We start from the raw sequence: 17,843 nt of genomic DNA on the forward strand, positions 1-17,843 counted from the left end.
ACTACTTAGCAGAAATTTATGCTGGTAGTATTCAACGTGATTATCAAGTAACTGGAGAAGGAGACAAGCAGAATTTCCTGCTGTCTGGTTATTTGAAGGATTGGCAGCTTCTGGAGAAGAGATACTGCAGCAGAAGAGCTTTGTACCAAGTGGCATCAGTTACCTCTGTAGCAGTGTGATGGACATTCAGTTTTTGCTGTACTTAGATTCCAGTCCTGTAAACCCATGCGTCTCTTTAGGAAAATTGAAAGAGTTGACCTAATGGCAGAAGAAGGAAAACTGCTTCTCCGCTTAGGGAACTAGTGAGCATTCAGAGGAGCAAAGTTTGGAGGGTGTGGCAGGAAAAGCCCGCTGAGGCACCTGAGTCAGTCACAGCATATTGAGAGACCCTGACACTGCATTGTGGAGCAGGGAGCATTGCTCAGGTTACAGAAAGCAAATATGTTGGCAACCAGAAAGGTTTGAGCTGAATCTTTTCAATTCAAAGTCACTGAATGAGGAGTAGGGGTCAGGGAGAAAATTTCTATTCTAACATAGTGGGTGGTGCTTTATTTTAGTTAGCTGGTTGTGTGTGTGGGCAGGCAGGGTTAAGAGTTTAGTATCAGAATGCTGCACTTTGCAGAATAGCTACAGTTTCTGTGCAAGCCTAATTTCAGACTGACTTTGCAACTCCAGTTTGTACTCCAACACAACTTTTCACCTTCCACCTCTGCTGTTACATCCTTTACACATATCAGGGCTCTAATCATAGCTTGTTGTTGTTCTTGTTCTTGTGCTAAGAGCTACTGTGCCATGTTAAACACACATTAATGCCTCCTTCAGACATCAGCAGGGACTATACTAAGTTACTCTTGGCTATGTCAGCTTCAAACAGCAGTGGTTGATAACTCCTTGGCACCATTCTCCTTGAAGAACATCTAAGTGGAAAAATTAGTGAGGGCTATTTTCATCTGATATTTTTTTTTTTTATATACTGATTTTTCTTTTTATCTTGACATCTAAGTCTTTTATTGAAGCTATGGTGGTGCATTAAGATCAAATTCAGAATGGAATGCACAGGAGCTGTGGATAAGTGTCATGATGGAAGGATGTGGGTTTCCCAAATCACACATTCAGAGTTACATCAAGCAGTGAATAAGGATACTGAGCTGTAGTCTTTTTTTGGCTAGTCTGTGTGAAATGTAAGGACTGAGTACCTGTATATTGTATCATGGTAGTCCAGATCCATCCAACTCTTATTCAGGAATAACTGTTCTCACTGAGACCTAAAATGTGACTGGGAAGTTCTATTCACCCAGCTGCACGCCTCTTGTACTGAAGAATGATGATGTAGCATTATTGTGAAAACTTTAATTTTTCAACCTTTTGTTTAGTTTTAACACAGACTTCATTTTATTTCAAAGCACCATTTGAAAATTGTGTCTCCCACTGGAAATAATTGAAGTCTTTTTAAAAACATTTCTTTAAGCCAGTAATAAAAGGTCTTTTAATAATTTTAAACTTTTTTATAATGTTGTTTTTCAAAGATTTAAATATCGTTTATGCTTATTTGAAATGTATTTTTCTATTATGATTGAGACTGAAAACTAATTTCGTGTGTCATTTTCCCAATGAGATAAGGATTTACTTTTTTGATAAACTGTGATTTATATTAAATATTTCTTCTGCAATGAATCAGATTTTGTGGGAACTTGGGTTCTGTGTCCTCAATAATATTTTAATAATAAAAATAAATCACAAATACTTAGTTATACCTTTAAAAGGGCCAAATACAATACTGTGAATTACCTTTATTCAGCCAATATGGAACTTTTGTCTTGATGTACAAACTTTTTTCTCATGAGATGGTTAATATGAATTTTAAAAATTTTTATTTTTATTATTATTTTTTTAAAAAAATTATTTTGTGGTGCAAGGCTTGTAAACTTCAAATGTTTGCCTTTACCCAACTGCTTAAAATATATTAGAAAATAGTTGAATTTTTTCCACTTCATGGTTTGCATTTGAAAAAGGAACAAACCACAGTACTTAGAAGATATTGGGAATAGGTTTGTCAGCAACATTTGGCATGTGGTTGCATGTGGATTGAGGAAGTAATTACCACAGAAAATTTACACCAAGTGATGTAACAAGTATAGCTGATAGTGCATGGCCCAGAAAGTTCCCTTCTGTTTCCTGTGGATTTCTATAATGATGTTGTTTTGTAAGGAAATAATGCAGTAATGTCAGGGTAATGCAAAATGTTAATTCTGCCATTTTAGTAGCAGCTCTAAAAAGAGGGAATGTTGTTTCACTGACTTTTACAGCTATTAAGAATTCTTGGGAGACTTCTTGCTCTTTGTTCAATCCAAATTCAGAAGGAGGCCATTCTAAAATTAAAGCAAATGGAGAGATGTGCTGAATTCCAGGCCTGCAGTTTAGATTTTCCTACAGTTCTTTCTCTTCAGGGAGAATCAGACAAAAGATTGCACTCTGCTAAGCTGGGCTAACAGTTCAACTGCTTTAAAGCTTAATTAATTTTAAGTTTGTGGGGTGGTTTGATTTTTAATGAGATTTTAAAGAAAATATTTATTGATAATGAATAGTACCAAACTTAACAATCCTAAAATTGAAATTACTGTATTAACCATAGAATGTTAAAGAAGGAATGGCCATATGTGCTTCCTTACACTTCGCTGACAATGTGTCTCAATGCTTGCCTCATCTTAGAAGAAAAAATCACTTAGTTCTTCAGTCCCTGTTCTTCTTCTGAATCTTTAATATTAGTTCTAGGAGCAGTTAGTTTTCCAGAAAGCTTATCAAGAAGCATGAGGGGCAGATACTGATTTGCTACTGAAGTAGAAGTTAAGTGCATTTGCCCACAGGTGCAATTAGTAAAAATCACTGTTACTGCTTAGGCTCATGAGATGCTAGAAGTGTTCAAAATGTTTCTACTATGCTGTTAGAATCAAGTTTAACATGAGGCAGTTAGTATGTATATGTGCATGTATTAAAAAAAAACAAAAAAGCAAAACAGAAAACCAAAACATCCCTTTATAATATCTTTACCTAAAATTAGATGTCCTGGCTTTAGTGTTTCTGTTCAGTCTGGAGAAAGTGTGGATTTTCAAATTCACACCTGCCTTCTCGGCTTTCTGTGAAACCTGTACCCGATATCATATAAATATTCAAGGTACAATAGATTCTTTCTGTAGAAGTGTTAGTTATGAATTGAATTAAAAGCCACTATTCCCTTTTTGGTTGTATTAATTATGAAAACAGAATTGCTGAAGTAAATAAGGATTTAATTTTGTTCAACTTAATTCTGTTTTAATGCAACTTGCTTAATGCACTGTGAGTGGTTAGTGGTGCTTGGTACTAAATTTGGTCATAGCAGTAACTTTTATAGCAAGAACCTTTGTGGGAGTAGGGCAGCATGCAACTTGTATATCAGTATATAATTTTGTGTTTTAATAGCTTACAATTTCTGTACTTCATTACAGTGATTCTGGACGTGGGAGCAGCTTGTTAGACAGAGCTATTGCTGATAGACGACAGCTTAATACAATTACACTACCAGATTTCAGTGATCCTGAAACAGGTAAGAACTGTGTATGAACAATGAAATAGGTTAAATGGTCTGGCCATAGCTAGATTTTGCATTAGTTTTCTTTTTTTGATTTTGGAAAAATGATGTTATATTTTCATTGTTGTCATGTAAGTGGAAATAGAGATTGTGATATAAGATTTCTTTTTCTTCTTTTTAATTTATGAAGTACTTGCTGACCATGTTCTCTGTAAATTAAAATATCTATGATATGGATCTTGCTGAGTTTAGTAGTATTTCCTTATGCAAGGGCTAGAAATTAATATGCTGAATTAGTCTACTTGCCAAAGTCCTGTGCTTTTCTGTTTGTTTACTATTTGCACATTTTTGTTTAAAAGATAAATTTAAAAAAATTCAGAGAACTTTTAGTATCAAAATAATAGAAGACTTTATTTTTAATTAAAATCTCAAATATATATAAAATCTCAAATATATATTAATATATAATTACATGGTGGCTAGACTTACTGTGGACATACTTTGACATTATAAGCAAAATTTATTTGTTGTAAATCATACACACTGTGATATTTTTACATACATGTAAAAAATTGTGGTGCACAGGTATGCTGCATGAAAGCTGAAATTGTTACATGTCAGTAAATGCTGACAAAATATAATTTACCTGTATTAATATATTCAGTTATCCCAATGCAAACTAATATACCTTAAAAGTTATGCAATCAAAAGCACATGAGCCATGCATTCTGCAGAGATTGCACAAGAAATTATCATGATGCTGCTAACTGAAAAAACTTTTACTGTTCTTACTTGTGTTCTAAATATTGAGAGTTATCTTTTTTATGAGTTTTAAAATGACAGAATGCTTTTCCTGGGACTTTTCAAGGGTATTTCTGCTCAATCACTATTTGACACAAACAGCTTATGGGAAAATTTGTCAGCCTATAAATTTGAGTACACTTGACCCATAAATTAAGACACATTGAGATGTGTACTATATGTCTAATATCAGAATATTGCAGTAGAGAAAAATTCAATTTAACTATTTAACTTCTGAAAATTAAAATGCGATTGAATTGAATTCACTCAATTTTGAATGTAAAGCAGTGTTCTGTGCTTGCTATAGTGCAAGCAGTTTTGATTGCAAAGATCAGGGTCACTTGATTTCAAAGAATAGCAATATGATATGGCATAATTAACATGGCATCTTCTGTCTTCTTGTATTCATATAATTAAAAGGGATAAGATAACATATGCTGTGGTGATCATTCTATATTCTAGTCTAGCTGATTGTTTCTTTTTTAAGAACATAACTACTTTTTATGGGTTTCATATATATATAGATAGACATGGCTGTAGATAAAGTTTTATGCCTTCAAAAAAGTTCTCGTTGGGGATGGGTGTTGGGTGGGTGGTTTTTTTGCGGTTAGTGGTGGGTTTTTTTGTTTCTTTTCCATTGGGGACATACAGCTCTTGATGTATACCTTCAGGGTGTCCTATTTTATATCTGCCACACTTGAGAGCATAGTGAATTGGTGCACTTTAATGACTGCATATTCCTCAATGCTTTTAAGTAAAGATGAACCCTCATTCAAGACAGTGAGCTTTTCAAGAAGCTTGCCCCAGATTCAAATCCTGCAGCCAATATCCTGATCCAAATAGGATCTCTCCATATATTCTGATTTTTATAGCAGGTCAAGATTGTATTTTTTCCTGAATCTCAGCTGTATTGTCAGAATTTAACTCTATTGTCAAGGAGAACAAGATGGAAAATGAAAAATATAGGACCCTTTTTGATTATTTATCTTGTAAAAGGTAATTGTGGAGGATCAGTATGTAGATGTCCCTTATGTTTTCTTTTTTTTAAATTGGGAGTTGGAGTTGATTTTCTTTGTTGGTGGGGTTTTTTAAACTGTTAATTGTTAATTTTAGCAGAAGAAACCTTGTTGCAATACCAGTACTCAATTTCTGGCAAGGAGTAGGACTTTGTTATCTACTGAATCTATGTAATTATATATATTAAAAAGCTCCACATTCACTGTTTGTCCAGAATTATTAATCAGAATATTATGTAAACATTTTGTAGAATTTAAAAGATTGTAAGATTATCACAAGAATGAAAGCAGTCAAGCTTGTCATAATGTTTGAGGAAGCTTAAGCAGACTGTCAATAAAATATTATTCACAACAGGTAGATGATAGAAACAATAGATGGTCAATGTGTTAGACCTTTATAGGGCTGAAAGGCTTGCCTGAAATCCATAGTGTTTAGAAATGCAGAAGGAATTTGGCAAATAAGTAAACAAATGTTAAAGTGCAAGAAAATTTTGAAAATGCAAGAAAGCTGAAAATCCTCTCTGAAAATCCCCTCCTCCTTAAACTACCTCATGTAATGCATCTTTGTGAACACATTTTTATGTCTGGACACATGTGAACATTTGGAAATTTTCCCCTTCATAACTTTGCTTGCCATCTATGATAATGATCCACTTTGCTTGTCTAGTCTGAATTCAGTCATCTAAGTACCAAGTAATGAGAGCTAACATTCAAATTTGAAGTTTATGTAAAATCCTTTAAAAAAAATCCAGGTTCAATGGGTGTAAATTCTTCTTCTTTTTAAATGTATCAATTAAGCAGAAGCTGACCTTTAAAAAAAGAAAGTATTGAAAACTTGCTTTATATGGAGCTCTTACCAATCCTATAATGATTAAGTGATTCAAGTTTATATTTGTGTAGCCTTTAAAGTATCAAATAAATGTATTGCAGTTTTCTTACAAGACTGGACTGTTGATAATGTCCTGATCAATAAATATGCCAAATGTACTTTAAGTTTGTCTCTGTTTCAGTTGGCTTGCCATGACTGGCATGCAGTCATATTTGTAGATATTGATGAAGGAAATAAATGTAGAGGGGGAAAAAAGAGCTTTGATGAATCAATCACATTTCATATCCAAAGACAGACAAAAATATATAAATCTCTACAGACTCATTGCTATTTGCTTAAGATAAATTATGATCAATCTTTTTAAAAACTTTCTGTTCAGTTTGGTTGCAGTCCACTGAGTTTATGAGGAAGAAACAAAATGACCTGAGTTTTCAATTTTGGCCTTTATTTTCCCTTAAATATATTTTCTTAATTTATGCATTGGAACATAGGGAAAAAAAATTATTTGATTTTTAAATCTAATTTAGTATGAAAGGAGAGCACATAAAGGGGTATTTTTTATTGTTGCTTTCAGAAGTTATATTTATTTTATGTGGGAGCCATTTTGATCTTACTGAATAGTGAAACAAATGCTTTGCATTTTGGGCATCCATGAGTCCATTAAACCCTGTTGGATCTTTTTTCTTTCCTGTCCCCCCCCCCAACACCCCCTTACCATTCTCTTTGTTTCGCTTTTTAGCCTCTGATACTTCCTCATCTTCTCTCTCAAGAACAGAGTCTCCTCTCCAACTGTTTGTATCTTCTCATCTTCCTCATCCTCATCCTAAACCAGATATCTTTGTCTGGCCCCATGCAGCCTCTCCATACTGTGACCAAGTTCCTGAGCCCTGTTCACCTACTCACTGTAAATTGGCTTTCTATTCCTGATGAGCGTGTTTGTGCTGTATTTTTCTGATAATCTTCATAGCTGATAAACCATGGTTGAATAGATTATGTTTCAACAGTGTCAGTGAAATCTGGTCTTTCAGCTGCTTTTCATTAAATACTTGAGAAGAGTTTCATCAGAGAAGACTGTTTCATTCATCCCAAAAGATATAAAGCTACAGACATATTTAATACTCTGTTCTTATGAGTGTTACAGAGAATTATAGGTGTTCAGTGAAAGAGATTATTGGTCAAGGCTGCTTTGTAGCATTTACTGATGTAAATTATTTCCAGTGCTGGCGTCTTTTGCCTAAGAAGACTGTCCCTGCCACAGAATTTCCCTTTATCTAGACAGTTTTTAATAACTTAATCTCAGAAAGCCTTTAACTAATTACATTGAAAACATTCTCTGAAAATTCACAAGAAGGAAACCATTGCCTAAATATCTGTGTGTGTCATGATGCAGCTAGGGCATATTGGAATGATTTGGAGGAGGCATAAGAGCAGTGAAAATCAGCATTCTGCTGTTTCTAGAGCCTTTCTGTTAACTGAAATTATGCCAGTTTAAATCAACTGTAAAACCAATCTCCATGCTGTTTGAATACAAAATGTGGACTAATGCTGCCAGAGTAGTTCAGGTGACAGGGTAAAATCAAGTTTTTCAGCCATTTCCTTTTAACTCCTTTTAATTTCTCTTAAATTGTCCTTCACTTGTACCTTTTTACATAGCACTATTTTTGTCACTGAATTTACTATAATCTGATCTTAAGAAATTAATTTTGACATCTAGTCTTTAGACTGATTTCCTGTTAAATATATTAATTCCAATCAAAACGTAGAAATAAATCTTTGTGTATTGGCAAAATTCACTTGTTAAATAGCTGACCTAAGACCAGGATTTTGAAAACACTGGCTCATATGTAACTGGGAGTGCCAGGAAACCTGTGTCCTACAGGAGCTAGAATCTGACTTTCTTAAAGTGTTTGAATAGCTGATTGGCTGCTATAACAGGTTTGGGTGTCATTGACTTGAACTTCTTCAGACCTATTCTATGAAGAGTACATCCCAGTCAACATTAAGTTACTTGTTCTGGTTTTTGCATAGCTGTAAGTTAGTAAGAACCTACTCAAGAATGGAGGCAAACTGAAAGAATGATGAAGCCAAAGCACCCATTCCATTATGGGAAGTGCAAGTTTTCCATTTCCAAGCTGCTGTATCCTCAGGGAAAGGAGCTTCTACCATGTGCATGAGAAGTAGCAGAACCCTGAAAAAGGATAACAAAGATATTGGAGTCCTTTGTATGGTGTCAATAATTAATGAAAATTAAAGCTGTCTGAGTAAGAAGGAGCAGTTTCCCTAGATGCCTAGGGGCTGAAAAATCTCATGTTCTATATCTTTCTCAATTCAGTTTTTTTCCTAGTAAAAGAAGCCAAGGACATTTTGTATTATTGACTTGACTTCCAAATTCTGTTGAACAGGAATGTGATTTTAGAGGTGTAGCATCTTATTTAATTTTTTTATTTTTTGATATTCAGTAAACCTGATTTACAGTTTGAAGGTTATCAGAAATCCTTTGGCTTTCTTAGAATTTTTGGCTTTTATATATCTATATAACATTATTTTTCTTCTTACTTTGGATTTTAATTTGTGGTTTGATCTATCCAAAGGCAATCCATCAGATGCTTACTTTCATGGGGTTTACTCCCTTTTTTCAGTTTGTAAGTAGTATTCACTGTGCAGTTCTATTAATTCCTGAAGGACTAAAATCACCTTTTCCTTTCCCACAAGATGTACATGTTTTGTCCATCAGTAGTTGAAGCTTGATAGTATGTAAAGCAGGGCTGATGCTCTTTGCCCATTCAGTCACCCTAAGGGCTGTAATCTTACGAGACCTGAATGCACTCAACTAACACTTGCATTTAATAATTAAAGAGGCAGTATTCATTTCTGGAGGACTGCAAATAAAGATATATTAGGCAGGTCTTGTGTAACGCAATGGCCATCTGCCAGTACACTGTATTGTACCACTGCTGTTCCTAAAGACGTATGCTGATCCAGAGTACAATATTGCAGCTACTGTCATGACTCATAATAAGCTGTTGCTTTCTTTTATCATACAAGTTTTGCTTGTAAAATAAATGAAGAATACACTTTGAAACAATGAAATTATTAAAGCAAGCTAAATAAGAAAGAATGAAGACCATAGATCAATAAAAATCACTGCTGTTTTAATCAGGACATTAAATAATGTTCTTTTTCTCTAACCAGTTACCTTACAAGGCTGTGTTCATAGAATTCAATTGTATTTTTTTCCATTGATTACTTTCCATAGTTTTTTTTGGGGTAGTATAGGAGATCATTTTGGTGAAGGAGAGAGAAGTAAGAAGATACATAAACCAACATGTTTGACAGTGACTAAGCACAGAAAATCTTCGAAAAAGAGCTAAGAGGATGCTTTATGAATGATGCTATCCTTACCTGACTACTATCATCTCCATGCACAACTTCTTAGTAAAAGATAAGATAGCTTGGTAATTTGTAATTGTGAAAGGTTATCTCACACTTAATGAATTTTAAATGAGAAAAATTGTGAATTTTGGCTAAATCTGCCAATCTGTCTTATCAAATGCATCACTTCAGGGATGTATTAGTCCTGCAGAAGGTGCTGCCTCTTTGTATTATGTAATTGCTTTCCTAAGAGTTCTCTGTGTGTCATACTACTAATGTCCTTACTTCCAGCATGTAAAGTTGAGTCATGGAGGTTTTCCTCTTTTCTCCTGCATGAGCATTGCAGTTAAAGCATTTTTTTCTTTATGTAAATATTGAAATGTTTGAAATGGGATGAATGTAAAACTACTGAGTAACATTATTTTTTATGGTATAAAAAGAATTCCTGTCATAGTGGTTTTGTCAGTTGATATGACCATGTTCCATGAAGAATGACAGTCCATTCTATTTCTCATTTTCAGAAGGGAAATCAATGTACGTAGCAAAGTGATTTTGTTTTTCTCAAAGCCGTCATGCCATCTAGGTCGTGATAGAGTCCATGTATTAGTTTATGTGCATTACACTGCGTTGTGAAGAATTTATGTGGAAATGACCAAGGAAAGAACTGAAGGAGACATAACACACTCATTTACATAGGGTGTATGGCATTTATAAATGGTATTAATGGATGAGTTCATGTGGACTCTCCTGTAACATTTAAGAAAAGCCTGAAGAGAAGAAACTGAATTCTTTATTCACAATAGTTTAACTGTAGGTGTGACTTGGAAAAAAAAGGTTTCTGTGAGATTAATTTCTTGGGTAAATTGTCTTTGTTCAAGGCTCTTGGCAGGTTTTCTATTTGAGATTGAATTGAAACATTTAATCTGCAACATGGTTGTTGAAGATAGGATGTTAGTATGATAATTAGAAACTGGATTCTGGGCAAGTGCCATTATAGGCACTTGAGAGGGAGCTTACACCTTTTTAGTTTAGGAACATTTTGGTTAAGACCTTCTGTCACACTTTGCAATGTGATTGTGATTCCAGATGTTAATCAATTTAAGTAGTGAATTCTAGGTCTTGCAAAGACAGTCCTTATTTCACACTTGACCTTTTTAGTATAAACAAGCTTCAGAACAAAGCTAAACAAATGAAAGTGAGTAGCCAGGATCTGTTTTGGTGATAATTAATTTTCCAGGCCTCATGATTTCCATTTCAAAATAAATACTCTTTGCTGCTTGTGGTATTTGGAAGGAATTTTTTCTTGAGTCTTAAGTGTCATGCTATAACAGCAGGTATAGAACTTGTCTGGGAAGAACAAAGGTATTTTTGTGCATGAAAGATACAGTAAAATTTTAAATGAGAAATTGCTACAACTCTATCTGAGCATTTGAAGGAAGCTACAACACAGTGAATTGTAAGTGAAAGTGAGGATACGTTTGTGTTTGGCTGTGGGTCCTGACTTCAGACCAAAGAAAGTCAAATACAGATAAAACAGAGATGAGAGAGCTGAGCTGGTGACAAAACCAACAGGGAACCTCCAAATAAACTGGCTACATAGGGTCTATAAAGCCTCAAGGAGACTCTAAGACCTGCTTGTTACCCTCAGTTTCTCACAAGCCACTTTGTATCTTTACCAGTTGTAGTTGAAATAACTGCATGTTTCAGAATTGTCCTGTGAATAATAAAGATCTGTACCTGTTAGGACAAGAGTACAAGTAAGTTAAGTCTAATATGAATACTAAAATTTAAAGTAAGGTAGGAAAAAACTTTTTAGTATGCAAGATCTTTAAATGATTTTTAGTTTATGAAATGAAAAGTTTACTAAATGTGTTTTAACAGAAAGAGCCAGAAATTAGTAAGATGACAGCTAATTGTGGCAGTGAAGAAGTATTTAGGGGTTTATGGGTTAGAGTATTAGCATGAGTGCAGTGTCCCTGAAAGATGCCTGATTGGCCATTGCTTTGTATATGTGTGTGTTTTCTGCAGAGAACTAATTGCTGCAATATGGTAAGGGATACCTTTTTCCTGAAGAGGAAATATAAACAACTTGGATAATACCATTTCAAAGAAAAATTTTAGAAATACTTTAATTTTTTTTTCTTTTTATGCCACTCTGTACCCCTCCATGGTCAGATGCACTCAGTATACACTCTGTTTAATTTTAATACTGATGGAACAGAAACTCCTAAGAATCTTATGCAGTATAGTTCTTTTTTATAAATAAATTTATGTAAAAAAACTTAAAAAATATATTATCATATGTGCTTTATGGTTAAGTACTGGAGGCTTAAAATCTAACAGTATACTTTCTATGTGAAGTTACTTGTGGCCTGGCTAGCAACCAGAGTCCTTGCTTTAAATAATAGAAAATATAGGCCCTGTTTAATACTTAATTGCATACTTGTTTTTCTGAAGGAAGAGGTTAGATAATCTCCTTTATGGCAGTGAATTACACCTTTTCTTTAGAAATTGTTCTGGAGAGAAGGCAATTTCACTGTTAGTCTCTGGAAGGCTAAAAAGTGCCAGGCTGCTATGATGTGCTTTATAGAAATGGCTGTCAGACAAGAAGAGGGTTTCTCATTGCTAGTGCTTGTTTTTGATACACTTGCTAGTATTTTTCTTATAATACACTCCATGTGCTTCTTGCTTAGACTTCCCTTTTAAATTTCTTCAGAATTTAGGCTTTAAAATAAGAAATATAAAAACTATAGTGAATGTTCAGCTGTGCAGGCTGGACTTTGGGTTGTTTTATCAACCAGTAAAAAGGAAGGCAAACTCTACTTCCAGACAACTGTTTCATATCTTCAGGGCAATTCCTTGTTTCTAATGACATGAAATGCTGATTAGGTCCTGTGCTGCTTTTCCTTTCTTTTCTTTCAATTAAGAGAACTATGATGCATACTTTCAGACTAACCTCCTCTTCCTACTGATCTGTGTACTAGGAATTTCTGGTGTTTCTTGTTTGCTGATTCATCTTGTCATGCTTTAAAATGTGTATTTCATGTGACAGATCTCTTCTCATTGAAATTCTTAGAAAATCTGCAATATTGAGAGTGAAGGTTTTGTTTATTTCTTAACTTGTAATGATGAAGATGAGCTTTTGGAGTGCAGTTTAACTTGTCCAGGATTCAATACTTTGTTTTGTAATATCTGCCATTGTTGATCATTATGGATATGGTGATAGAATTAGACAATTTCTCATCTGATCCAGTATGGAATATTTTACTGCCTTTAGTTTTTAATCAGGCCTAATCAGTATGTGATTTTGTAATTTGTAATTATAAAACAACTAGAGATATTCTGAGGCTTAGATGACAAGAAGGAGTGTAGTTTAAAATATTCATGGTCTTGATTTTTAAAAAAAGTCATGACTAAATATGCTGCCAGTAATTGACTATCCAAAGTACAGTTGCCATTAGATATTCTCTAGTCATAGAATCATAGAAGCTTTTAAAATTCCAGTACTTTGAAAAGGGTATTATTTGCCAATGAGATTCTAATCTGACTTGGAAATTATACATTTTATGAGAATTATCCTTAGTATGCTCTGTGAGTGTTTTTTATGCAAAAAAAACTTTGTGGACTTTTTTTGCCACAAGGTACTTTAACTCAGCCTTCTTGATTAGACAAGTTTTACATTCAGTGCAGTTTAACAGTGTATTTGTGATAGTGTATGTAGTGATATCTGTGGGTATTTTAGTTCTCTTTCTTTGTTCTGTTATTAGTTGCAAAATAACCCTCTAATTGCACTCTGTGGAAAGACATAGCTAATACTAACATCAAAGTGAATGCAGCAACCTGAAGACTACAGTATATAATACCATCACAAACTTTTTTTGGATTGCACATTGCCAGAAAAGAGGTGTCAGATTTAATAGAGAGTATTCATAGCAGCAATCCAAAAAAATATCAGGTCCAGTTACCAAAGTTTAGTGGTTTTTTGCATAGACTTGCAGATCAATATGAAAGCTTTCATAAGAAAATGTATCTGGCATTTTAAAAAAATTATCCAAAATGGTAAATGTAACTTAAATATTAGGTTTGGGATAAAACCCCTTATGAAAAGAGTTGCAATTAAATGCTTTGTGCAATGTATATAGCCTTCATTAGTTCTGTGCTGGTAAATTATTTTTATTACTTCTACAGGTTCAGTCCATGCCACATCAATAGCAGCTTCCAGAGTGGAGCAAGCATTGTCCGAGGTTGCTTCTTCTCTGCAAAGCAGTGCCCCTAAACAAGGTCCCCTGCATCCTTGGATGACTCTGGCTCAAATATGGCTTCATGCAGGTATTGTGATAATAAAATCAATTTTTCTATGCCTTGTCCTTTATCGCTAGCCTAAGAACTTACCAAAATCTGTTTGTTTCATTCAGAATCAGTTACTACTCATCAGATCATATTTTATCCATGTGTGTGGCATCAAAACAAGCCAAGAAATAAAAAGCACACTAGAGTTATTCTGTAAGATCATTTATGAAAGATGAGGCAGTAGTTTTAGAATGTAGCTGTTACCAGTGGTGTCATGTCTTCTGTAGAACAAATGCAGCACACTCTCCCTTACCCCTGAAGAATTTAGTTTCTGAAGTATCTAGAGTATCTTCCTGCTTGGAAATCTAGGTGTCCTTGCAGAATCACAGAAGATTCTGATTTGGAAGGCATTCACAAGGATCATGAAATCCAACTCTTAAGTGAATGATCCATTAGGGGATGGATCCTGTGACCTTGGCATTACTAGCACCATGCTCCAACCAACTGAGCTAATCCCACATCACAGATTCCACTGAAAGGAAAAAGATGTTTAAGATTTTTGTATAGAGTTCCAGTAACTACTAAATTTTACAATAGAATAGAAATAACTCTGAATATACAGAGAAAGAATCTGTAGTACTATCAAGCAACCTGTCCCTTGCAGCTGTGATAATGAGCCTCAATTCCATTATTTTCCTTCTGGTTTCATTAACGTAAAAGACTCAGGGTTGTTTGTCTACATGTGGAGTCATCTTGAGTGGATTTAGTATTGATGCTTCAAGCCTCAAGCTAACTGCAATATCACAAGTGGCTGTTCCATAAAATTTTAACCAGAAAATGACAATCCAGTGTATTTTTGTACAGTTAAAAATGTATAATATGCAATTGTTTTTATTGATAGCTGGATCAGAAAGACGTCATTTAGAAATCAGCCAGTAATTGTTATGCTTTGTTCTGTTTTCAGAGCATCTTTCAGTGACATAACTTTTTTTCATTCAAGTTTTCAACAAAACAGTGCTTTATTTAGCATTTATATAGCATTTTAATTTACCTATTTACATCTACATTTTTATGGTGTGAAAGTCATTGCAGGGTGATGGCTCCCAGTTATAAATGGTTTAGTGGTTTAGAGGAAAAGTCCAGAAGATTGGAAAGAAAGCAATTACAGTGGTTAATAATAGTGATCTCATTTGAGCTGTTCAAAAGCAACACAGATTAGAACAGGGCAAGGTGTAGTTGCCTGCTCTGCATTGACTTTAAATATTTATAAACTGTCACAGATTACCATCTACAGTAACTTTTAACATCTACAATGCTGATAATTTCTCAGCTTTCTGTGGCAGCTTGTTCCACTACTTATTTTCTGTTTGGTGGGGTTTTTTTTGTTTTTAGAAAAAAATTTATGGGTCATTTGCTGTTGCTGATTATTCAATTCATGCAAGTGAATTGCCACTTGTCCACAAAGGAGGAGTCTGGACATACTTCACTGATTTTTATTAGTTCACAACTTAGTCAGGTTTCCATGCACACTGGTGGTCTGCTGCTACAATCTGCTACTCAGGCCACTTTCTGTACCTAAAAATATCTTTAAAATATTCTGACATGGGAAGAACACAGAGATAAAGCTGTTGAATGCAATTTTTTCAAAAGCAACTCCTTCAAAGGCACTCAAATATCAGTCTGATTCAGAGTTTTAGGCATAATCCCAAATCCACTGCTGTGGTAGGAGTTCCTGATCTGGGAGCCTTTAATCGCAAAGATGGGTGACCTGTATAGTACAGCGAGAAGCATGTCTTGACCAGTGACAGATCACTTTGCTGTTTTGATGCAGCTTGATGTAAACCTTCATCTATAAACCTCTTGTACAGTGTGACACAAGAGAATGCAGTCATACAATTACTTTAAGGCTCTATTTTTATTTGGTCTATACCAACACAAAAAAAAAGATCACCCAACCCAGAATCTTAACAGCTTTTTCTTGCATTTATTATCTCTTTATTCCTCTCCTTTCCCATCTTTCAGCAAGAGATTAGGATGAACCAGCATGGTAGTGAAATAGCAGTGTTGAAGAATGTAAGTGTTGTAAGACCTACTGAAGGCAAATACTTTTATTGGTAGCTGTTAATTACTCACTGAATGAAAATTTTGCCCCCGATAGTCAATCTGATTTATATGTGTGTGTCAAGCTAGTCAAGTGATTTAAAGAGTCCTGAAATACTCACATGCTCACATCTTAAAAATAAAAATAAAATTTAAAAATCCAAGAATTAAGGAAAAATAGCAAACTAGAAAGAGTATTCTGAGGTTTCAAACAGCCTTTTAGAAAGGCACTTAGAAAACCAACTTTCCTGAAAGAATAATTAGATTAAAATAATTTAGGTAATTTTCTCTTTTAAGATGCAACATTTTTTTAGAAAAATACTCTTTATCTAAAGTGAAACAATCTACAAATACAGCACATGTGACAACATCTAGTCATGTTATAATGAAGGAAAAATCATTAATTGGTCTTGATGTTCCTTTCACAGCTGAAGTCTACATAGGAATTGGGAAGCCTGCTGAGGCCACAGCGTGTACGCAGGAAGCAGCTAATCTCTTTCCAATGTCACATTATGTTCTCTACATGAGGGGTCAGGTGGCTGAACTCCGCGGAAATCTCGATGAAGCCAAACGCTGGTATGAAGAGGCCTTATCCATTAGTCCTACCCATGTGAAAAGCATGCAGAGGCTGGTAAGTCTTGAGCCCATGTTCAGAAGCACTGACGTATCAACTGGTAACACTGTACTGTGAAGTCTTGACTTGGTGTGGGTAACCTATAACTCGTGAGTTTGGGATTTATATTCTTATTACAAAAAGCTTAGGAAACAGTCTTTCCTGGCATTTATTCTGTATTTTGTGTGTTGGGACATAAAAAAGATTTGCAGGCCATAAGACTATTTAAATCCTAATAGAAACTATAGAAGAAGAAGAAGCAATTTCCATCTGCCTAATATTCATGCCATTGGGAAATGCTGGTGGCCAAGAGAAGAGTTGGATACTGTCGTTGGATACTGTACAGGAAAGACCAGTAATTTTGGTATTCTGAAGTAAAAGTTAAATTCATAAAATCATAGAATAGTCCTAAGTTGGAAGAGACCTACAAGGATCATTAAGTTCAACTACTGGCCCTACACAAGACGCCCCAAGAGTCACACCACGTGCCTGAGAGCATTGTCTAAACACTTCTTGAGCTATCTCAGGCTGCTGCTGTGACCACTTCCCTGGGGAAGCTGTTCCAGTGGCCAACCACCTCTGGGTTTTCCTGATATCCAACCTAAACTTCTCCTGACACAACTTCAGTCCATTCCCTCAGTCCTGTCACTGTCACAAGAGAGAGGAGCTCAGTGCCTGTCCCTCCTCTTTGCCCTCACAAGAAGTTGTAACTGCAATGAGGTCTCCCCTCAGTCTCCTCCAGGCTGAACAGACCAAGTGACCTCAGCCACTCCTCACATGGCTTCCCCTCAAGGTCCATCATCATCCTCACTGCCCTCCTTTGGATGCCTTCCAGTACCTCTATATCCTTCTTACATTGTGGTGCCCAAAACTGCATGCAGGACTTGAGGCCACGCCAGTGCAGATTACCACTGCTTTCTGCATTCTGCATGTTTATTAATTACCTTTGTGCTATGTGATTTCTTGGGTTTTTGAAAGGCAGAGAATCAGTCCTGCCCTCAAATGAATGTGTAGCTTTAAGTACAAAGATACCTTCCTCAGTATAAAAGTATGTTTGTTTATTTGCTTCATAGATAAATACATGTATATATTGTGTGCTTACTATATTAGGAACATCATTTTCTTTTAATACAGTTTTCTTCCAGATAGAGCAGAATAGAACATATGAAATCAACTTCTTACCCCATCTTTTTGTTCAAGAAGGAGAAGCTGGTTTCTGCCTAGGAACTTATGAATTATTCAGAGAAATTTCTTGTG

At 35.0% G+C, this 17,843-nt stretch overlaps 1 protein-coding gene across 2 annotated transcripts in view; it reads left to right on the top strand.

The window, feature by feature from the left end:
• Positions 1-17,843, top strand: part of TTC7B (tetratricopeptide repeat domain 7B) — a 126,812-nt gene that overhangs the window by 81,005 nt on the left and 27,964 nt on the right. For both annotated transcript variants that reach the window (XM_033062715.1, XM_033062714.2), the window contains 3 exons: positions 3,483-3,580; positions 13,772-13,912; positions 16,402-16,604. In XM_033062715.1, coding sequence (XP_032918606.1) covers positions 3,483-3,580; positions 13,772-13,912; positions 16,402-16,604 — 442 coding nt within the window. The remainder of the gene's footprint in view (positions 1-3,482; positions 3,581-13,771; positions 13,913-16,401; positions 16,605-17,843) is intronic.

The sequence above is a fragment of the Catharus ustulatus genome, chromosome 6, assembly GCF_009819885.2.
Source record: "Catharus ustulatus isolate bCatUst1 chromosome 6, bCatUst1.pri.v2, whole genome shotgun sequence".
NCBI classification, from domain to species: Eukaryota; Metazoa; Chordata; class Aves; order Passeriformes; family Turdidae; genus Catharus; species Catharus ustulatus.